Genomic DNA, 8,553 nt, shown 5'->3' with positions numbered 1-8,553 from the left:
TTGAGTAGATATATTTGCTCGTCCAGATTTTGTTTCGTATATCTAAAGAGAAATCTCCGCCGTCAATGCAAAGCGAAGGTGACACTTGGGAAGGCCCAGTGGTCCGTACAATGTTACTTCTCTCTTCACGAGACGTCGATAATAAATTAAAATATATACATATTTTCAATCTAGAAAACGTGGACCCGAGACTAGTACATATGCGCCAATGAGAAGTCGACACAAATAAAACCACTCTGGTTTTTGTAAACAAGAAAAACCAGTGTTAGCTTTTCCCTAAAACCGCTCTTACCTAAATCTCTCCATAAATAAAGAGAGAAATAAAGAAAGATCCCGAGACTCAAACACAAGTCTTATTATAAAGGAAATAAAGAAAACTTTCCTAATTGGATCATACCAAAGCCTGGGCTCTTCTTTATCTCTCTTCTCGTAGTTTCTTGTTTTGTTTGGTTCTTTTAGAAGAAATAGTTTCTTAAAAAAGGGATCAAAATGGGAAGGGGTAGGGTTCAACTGAAGAGGATAGAGAACAAGATCAATAGACAAGTGACATTCTCCAAAAGAAGAGCTGGTCTTTTCAAGAAAGCTCATGAGATCTCTGTTCTCTGTGATGCTGAAGTTGCCCTTGTTGTCTTCTCCCATAAGGGGAAACTCTTTGAATACTCCACTGATTCTTGGTAACTTTCTCATTTAAGCAACAAAAATATCTTAAATTACTAAAATTGCCTCATGTTGTTCTTAAGTTCACTACTTGATTTGGTTCTTTACTCGATCCCTTAATTGCTGTCAAAAAATGTCTATTACTTTGTATTTTACTAATTAAAAATCTAAACTTTAGGGCTTGGAGTGAATATTAGCCCTAGAACACTATCTAATAATGTACTTTTGACCTGGATACACATGTATGTATGCATCATTTCTTCTTAACTGAGAGCAATGGAAGGATGAATGTTTAATTTATGAGCTAGGGGTTTTAAGCCCTAAACTCATCATGAATTGTTTTGATCTCCTAGCTATGCCTTTCAAAAATAAAAGTTCAAATTTAGTTTTGCATTAAAGCGAAAAAGAAGAAGTTAAATATTAAATTTCACTTGATCTTAGCTAGGAAATTGACCTCAAAGACTAAATTATATGTTGCTTTTTGCATTTAACGATTTCGCAAAAGGACTATCATTAAGGGAAAATAATGAATTTTTAATATCTGAGCTAGGGAATTTTTCTCTGCCCTAAACTCAATTTTGAATCGTGTATTCTCTCAACTGTGTTTTTCAAAATGTGCAAAACTAAGAAAGAAAAATGTTTAATTTTAGTCGGTTTTAAGACTCATAATTTAGAGTACCATAGTATTAAACGTAGTTGCTTCTGTTATAGTACTTAATATTACCAATTTGAAAATAACCTGGAAATACGGATGTCAAATCTGAGGAGGGAGTCTTTAACCTCTGGGGATCGACGAAAAGAACTAACTTAATCCTATGTTCGGCTTTTTACCGACGGTCAAACTTAGCTCCAACAGACAACAGCTGTTCTTTCTTTTAAAAAGTTTTGTCCCTATTGTGTACAAACTACGTAAATTGATAATTTGACCAGATTATAATATTTTATAATAACTTGTCATGTCAACAAGATCTTTCTGTACATAATTATAACAAACTTCAAAAGAAATTAGAACTCTAAGAGCATGTTTATAGACAGATACTTTAATTGTATTTTAAGTGGGGTTTAATGAGAGAAAGAGAAACAAAGGAATGAGAATAAGACAATATTTCATCTCTCCGCTTCTCCTCTAGCCAATACATGTATGACACTACCACTAAGATACATGACTTTCTTATCTTAATTAAGCAACAACTTATTCCTTTCTTTTAATTTTTAATGCTTTTTAATACTAAGATATGGACTAAGATATACCTATAAACATGCTCTAAGCTAAAGGTGTTGGGTTGTTGATTGTTATCATAGAGATCTGTGCAGGATTTGATCTAGGAAATCTTGGTTTAAAGGCAATAAACATCCATCATTTAAGTTCTAGCTAGAATTACCCAAATATGATGAAAATTCTAGCTTATCCCAGTACTGTTGTACCGTTGATGATAATTTGACTGATTTCCATAGATAACTATGCTCATATATATATATAATAAATGGTTGATGATATGAAACTAAGCCATACTTCTGTGAAATGAACAGCATGGAGAAGATACTTGAACGCTATGAGAGGTACTCTTACGCCGAGAGACAGCTTATTGCACCTGAGTCAGACGTCAATGTAAATCAATATCTCTTCATTAACTAAGTACACATACACTATATATAAATATCTATTCCAGTATTGCTGAAATATATCTGTATTAAACCTTTTGAGATACAGACGAACTGGTCAATGGAGTATAACAGGCTTAAGGCTAAGATTGAGCTTTTGGAGAGAAACCAGAGGTACACACTTGCATCATCATCATATATATATATATATAGATGCACAAACGAAATAGGGAACTGGTAGGATTAATTAATGTACGTTGAAATGCATGGATACAATATACAATTAACTAACGGAAAAATGAATTTGCAATTATTGTAATCCAGGCACTATCTTGGGGAAGACTTGCAAGCAATGAGCCCTAAAGAGCTCCAGAATCTGGAGCAGCAGCTTGACACTGCTCTTAAGCACATCCGATCTAGAAAAGTATGATCACTCGTATTTCTTGAACAAATATTTGTATGCCTATCTTATTCGTTAGTCATTTAAAAATATTAAATCACGTAGATATATTTAAAGAAATTAATTTCAAACGTATGACTTTCTGATTTTAGATTTAAAAAAATTATGTTGTTATAAGATTCATATTACTGATCAAAGTAAAGTAATGGAGTGTTTATGTGATATGTTTTTATGCAGAACCAACTTATGCACGACTCCGTCAGTGAGCTCCAAAGAAAGGTATTTAAAAACCCTATCAGAACCAACTTATGTGGAATTGTTGATGCTCGGGATCTAAGTTTAAATAAGCTTTAATTGTTTACTTTGAGTTAGATTAAACCTTTGATGTCTGTGGTTCCCTTTTTTTATCGTTTTTGGGGGCCTTCAGAGACCCATGCTTTGATTAGCTACCCTAGATGCGTAAATCTTCCAAAGCTTTGATCTTCCAAAGCTAAGTGTATCACATTGTATCATTATCTTTGGTAATGAGATTCACATATTTAACCAAAAAAAAATCTATCAAACGTAGTCTACATATAGTAACAAGTATTGGGGAGCTAACAATCTTGCCGTTTTGGAAATAACAGGAGAAGGCGATACAGGAACAAAACAGCATGCTTTCCAAACAGGTGACATTTGTCATTATTTATATGTGGTCATGTTTTCCATTACATTATTATTAGTTTCCACTGTTTTATTCCTACGACTTCGAAATCTTGATTTCTACACTTAGCTTCAACACCATCGATAGAAAATAGTTATATTTATATAATCTACTAAATGATATAATCAGGCGTCTGTACATAGATGGCATTTGCCCATTTAGTTTAAGGTTGTCTGTACATAGATGGCATTTAGTTTGACCAAAAAAAAGAGTTTAAGGTTGCCTTTCAGATTGAAAACTTCGTAACTCTCATCTCATTCTACTTGGTCATCTATATATAGGTATGTAAATATAGCCAGTACTAATTAAGCTCTAATTTTGGAAGCAATTTAAAAAATAGTTTGAGAAGTATATATTTAATATTAATACATGTATAATAGTTTATTGCATGAGTGCAAGGCACTAGGTGTAACAAAAGATCAAAATGCAGTTACATCATCTATTTGTTATGAAGTTGTAGCTCTGAAAATTGATAATGATGTAATATGGCATGGAACAAGTTGGTAACAAATTGGTGTGTGAAATTGGAACTTGTCAGATCAAGGAGAGGGAAAAAGTTCTTAGGGCACAGCAAGAGCAATGGGACCAGCAGAACCATGGCCAAAATTTGCCTCCGCCCCCGCAGCAGCATCAAATCCAGCATCCATACATTCTCTCTCATCAGCCATCTCCTTTTCTCAACATGGGGTAATTAAAATTTACTAATTCGCTCCTCTTACTTTTAAGTTTACAGTAAGATGTTATAATTCCGGTGAAGTTAGTTTCTGTGTTAGTGATGGTAGATGCCCAAGATGTGAGTTATACAAGTACACTCTACGAATATGATTCACGTATGTTAATGCAATGGTCGTCAAAGAACAGACTTGTATTTTATTGGAATGGTTGTGAAAAGCCTAGGATCCGATCCATTTTCGCCTCACTTTGGTATTTCAATATATATGGACTTTTACCATTTTTAAGATGAAACATATGATTTTCTTGATGCACGTATGTCGTTAAGTGCGTTATATATGTGCATATGAATGTGAATGCAGTGGCCTATATCAAGAAGAGGATGATCCAATGGCAATGAGGAGAAACGACCTTGATTTATCTCTTGAACCCGTTTACAACTGCAACCTTGGCTGCTTTGCCTCATGAAGCAATTTCATATATATAATCATCAATAATAAAAGTAATTAGCCGCATAGTATATTTTGGCTAGCTTCTTTCTATCCAATTAATATATTTTGGCAAGGTCCATGTACTTATATCATATATATAAGTTGGCAACCTCCTTTTCTCTTTGTAATTTTAAGTATTTTGCTCTAGTATATGGCAAAAATTGTAATACATTCAGTTTTATTTTTATTAGCTTTGGAACTATTGGCAAATACTCCCTCCATTTCAAAATGATCTATATTTTAGAAAAAATCATTTCTAAAAGATAAATATTTTACATTTTCAATGTATGTAATAATGATAAATTGTAAATTTCGAAGACACTAATTGTGTTTACTGAACTTTGATTTGGAAAATAGTAAATAAAGAAAAATAATGTATTTCTGATCAAAAATTTACGTATTTTTTAATATGTGTAAAAACTCTAAAACACACATTATTTTAAAACGGAAAGAATATAAAAACTACTCCTTCTGTTTTTAAAAACTGTATGTTTTAAGTTTTCACACTTATTAAGAAAAACATAAAATTGTAGTTACCAATACAATTTTTTTTTCAATGAACTATTTCCCATAATTTTTAACCAATAAGATTTTAATAAATATAATTATATTTTTTTTTAAATGTACAATTTATCATTAATCAGTGTATTGAAAACACCAAAATGTATCTTTTTGAAACGAAAGTTTTTTCAAGAACGGGGATCTTTTAAAAATGGAAAGAGTATTAAATTTCTAAAGGCTCAATTTATCATTTATGTTTACCTCATTTTCCTTCCCACATGGGGTTTCTAATTAATGATGTCATCCACATCTTACAGTGTAGACTACTAATATAACACACAACTTCTATAGGTAAAAATAGAATCAGACTAGGCGGAGCAAATGGGTGTCTACTGTAGCCACGTTATTAATGATCACTGTTGTGCCACATCAGAGTAACTACTAACCACATTACTAACATTATAATCATCATGTCCAATTACAAACTGATAAATAAAAAGAAAACCAACTTCGCGTCATACGAGCATAAGAGAATTGGCTTATAGATTTTCCATATTGACAATAAGATCCATGGGCCAATGTCCAATGATGAGCTAGTGAAGATAAATGGGTCATACTCATAAATAGTACACGCTTCATGACTGCGGGACGCACAAAGAGCAACCTCGCTTCATACGAGCATATCTTGGATGCACACAAGTTACGTTTGATTCCAAATTCTCAATAGTCACTACCTTTTCTTTCAGTTTTTGTCAATGCCCGTTACTCCTGTGGATAATTCCGTACGTATTCATTGTTATTATCTCCATCAATAGAAGACAAGCTAAGTGACTATAACCATTCGATGAAAACGAGTAGTGTAAGACTGTAAGCTGTTTTATCCTTTCTTCCATCATCCCTTCGGTTGGAAACTTACAAAGGATTTCATTACACACAAAAAATGTGGCAGTACCGGCGACCGGAGGCCCCCTCTTCCTTCCCTTCTGCTTGTTTTCCATTTGCTTCTCTTCGATTCTGTTCACTCTCTCTGCTTTGCTCGAGTTTCTGGATCTGGCGTCGAGTCGGCTTCATCTCCCCTGCAGGGGAGCTCTGCTCCGGCTTCGTTCGTTTAGGTTCTTGTACTCTCGGCGCGGGATGGGTGACAGTTTCTGTTGGAGGAGCCGGCTTTTAGGGTTTGACAAGAGGTCCCTTAAGCTTCTTGTAGGAGTGGTGGTGCGTGGAGGGGAATAGCTTGCTCACTCTCTGTTCTGGTTGCGGTCTCTGTACTGACGGAAAAATCTCTGTCTCTCCTTGTCATGGTTACTCTGGAGATTCCGTTACTCAGAGCCGAGCCTCAATCCTTGCTGCTAGAAGTGGCGGGTCTAGCACCAAACTTAGATGGGGGCACATGACATTTTCACATTACATCTAACTCTCTAGATTGGAGCATTTTTCATACTTCAAACATACTACTATAGGAAAATTAAAATTTAGACGGGGGCACGTGACCCCGTTACGTTGGCCCTCCGTCCGCCCCTGGCTGCTAGCGTGGTGCTAGGGCCTGTGAAGCTGGCTTGTGGAGTGTGACCGGCTGCTGTTTCGAGTTTAGTGGTCTATGGCTCTCTCGAGGCGGCTTTGTTACCTCCCTTCCATTCTCCGGTGAACATTGGTCGACTTGTTCTCCGGATTGATGTTTGCTCTGGTTCGGTTTGTGCTGCTTGAACTGTGCCACCGGTTCATCATTTTGACATCAAAGGCTGTCCTTTTCTTAGGTTCTCGGAGGAGGCAACTGACGGGGGCTCAATTGCTTCTTGTGGTCTGAGAAGCTCTCTTTTCTCTCGGTGGATCAGTTGGCTCTGAGGCGCATCCCAGTGCCGTGATATCGTCTTGCCGTGGGACTCATGTTGCGGTAGTGTCTTCAGTTTGTCTTTGCAGGTCATGGAGCAGTTTTAGTTTGAAGTTTGCCATCTTTCCGTTCCCGTTTTTCTGCTTCTCTACCATGACGGTTTGGTGCTGATGGAGTTTGTACAAGAGATATACCGAAGTTTATACTTTTCACTTTTGTTTAAAAATTTCAAACCACATTCTACATTTGAATTAATGTATTCTAAACTATCTTTTATGGTATATAGGAAAAATTCTAAATATTTAATATTTAGATTACTAAAATTTTATATACTGCCTATATTAGTGGAATTACCATTATAAAATATTCATTATCTAGAGAAACAAAGAAAGCAGAGGTTCTAAACTCTTTTACCATCATCTTATGTTAGTGCTTGATGAAACTATACACTAAAACTAGATTTTCATATTTTTGAAAATTTCCAAAATCCGTGGGTTAACACCCCTTCAAAAATAATGAGTTTTCGGTAAATGCTTTATATACTAAAGTTTATAGTCTTTACTTTTGTTTAAAAATTTCAAACCACATTTTACATTTGAATTAATGTATTCTAAACTATCTTTCATGGAATATAGAAATCATTCTAATTTTTTTAAAATTTATAATACTAAAATTTCATATATGCCTATATATTGGAATTACCATTATAAAATCTTCATTATCTAGAGAAACGAAGACAACAGAGGTTCTAAACTCTTTTACCATCATCTTATGTTAGAGCTTGATGAAACTATACACTAAAACTAGATTTCATATTTTTGAAAATTTTCCAAAATCCCGTGGGTTAACTCCTTCTAACATAATGAGTTTTCGGTAAATGTTCTATATACTGAAGTTTATAGTCTTTACTTTGGTTTAAAATTTCAAACCACATTTTAAATTTGAATTAATATATTCTAAACTATCTTTCATGGTATATTGGAATCAATCTATTTTTTTTTTAATATTTATAGTACTAAAATTTCATATAATGTCTATATTAGTGGAATTACCATTATAAAATCTTCATTATCTAGAGAAACGAAGACAACAGAGGTTCTAAACTCTTTGACCATCATCTTATGTTAGTGCTTGATGAAACTATACACTAAAACTAGATTTTCATATTTTTTGAAAATTTTCCAAAATCCGTGGGTTAACCAACCCCCTTCTAAAATAATGAGTTTTCGGTAAATGCTCTATATACCGAAGTTTATACTCTTCATTATTAGTTAAAATTTTCAAACCACATTATACATTTGAATTAATGTATTCTAAATTATCTTTCATAGTATATAGTAATAATTCTAATTTTTTAATATTTAGATTACTAAAATGCATATACTGCCTATATTTGTGGAATTAACAATTATAAAATATTTTTTTTCTAGAGAAACAAAGACAGCAGAGGTTCTAAACTCTTTTACCATCATCTTATATTAGTGCTTGATGAAACTATACACTAAAACTAGATTTTTCATATTTTTGAAAATTTCCAAAATCCGTGGGTTAACCCCTTCTAAAATAATGAGTTTTCGGTAAATGCACTATATACCGAAGTTTATTACTCTTCACTTTGTTTAAAATTTCAAACCACATTCTACATTTGAATTAATGTATTCTAAACTATCTTTCATGGTAATATAGGAATCATTCTAATTTT

At 33.6% G+C, this 8,553-nt stretch overlaps 1 protein-coding gene across 3 annotated transcripts; it reads left to right on the top strand.

Annotated features, from left to right (window-relative positions):
* Positions 1 to 328: 328 nt before the first annotated feature.
* Positions 329 to 4,735, top strand: LOC108825990 (floral homeotic protein APETALA 1). Of its 3 annotated transcripts, XR_008939008.1 has the most exons (9): positions 329 to 674; positions 2,188 to 2,266; positions 2,369 to 2,433; positions 2,584 to 2,683; positions 2,897 to 2,938; positions 3,286 to 3,327; positions 3,901 to 4,049; positions 4,124 to 4,286; positions 4,397 to 4,735. XR_008939008.1 is itself a non-coding variant. In XM_056995402.1 (8 exons), exons 1-8 carry the CDS (start codon positions 490 to 492, stop codon positions 4,121 to 4,123), a joined length of 666 nt encoding a protein of 221 aa, XP_056851382.1. In that variant the 5' UTR covers positions 330 to 489; the 3' UTR covers positions 4,124 to 4,259. The 3 variants fall into 3 exon arrangements, 2 of the variants coding, with proteins under 2 accessions (XP_056851382.1, XP_056851381.1); XM_056995402.1 differs by lacking the exon at positions 4,397 to 4,735 and having other exon boundaries at positions 330 to 674; positions 4,120 to 4,259; XM_056995401.1 differs by lacking the exon at positions 4,124 to 4,286 and having other exon boundaries at positions 331 to 674.
* Positions 4,736 to 8,553: the final 3,818 nt, after the last annotated feature.

Source organism: Raphanus sativus, chromosome 9, assembly GCF_000801105.2.
Source record: "Raphanus sativus cultivar WK10039 chromosome 9, ASM80110v3, whole genome shotgun sequence".
In the NCBI taxonomy this organism is placed as follows: Eukaryota; Viridiplantae; Streptophyta; class Magnoliopsida; order Brassicales; family Brassicaceae; genus Raphanus; species Raphanus sativus.
Note: the sequence above shows the minus strand (reverse complement) of the source record. Positions and strands in the feature narration are given on the sequence as shown.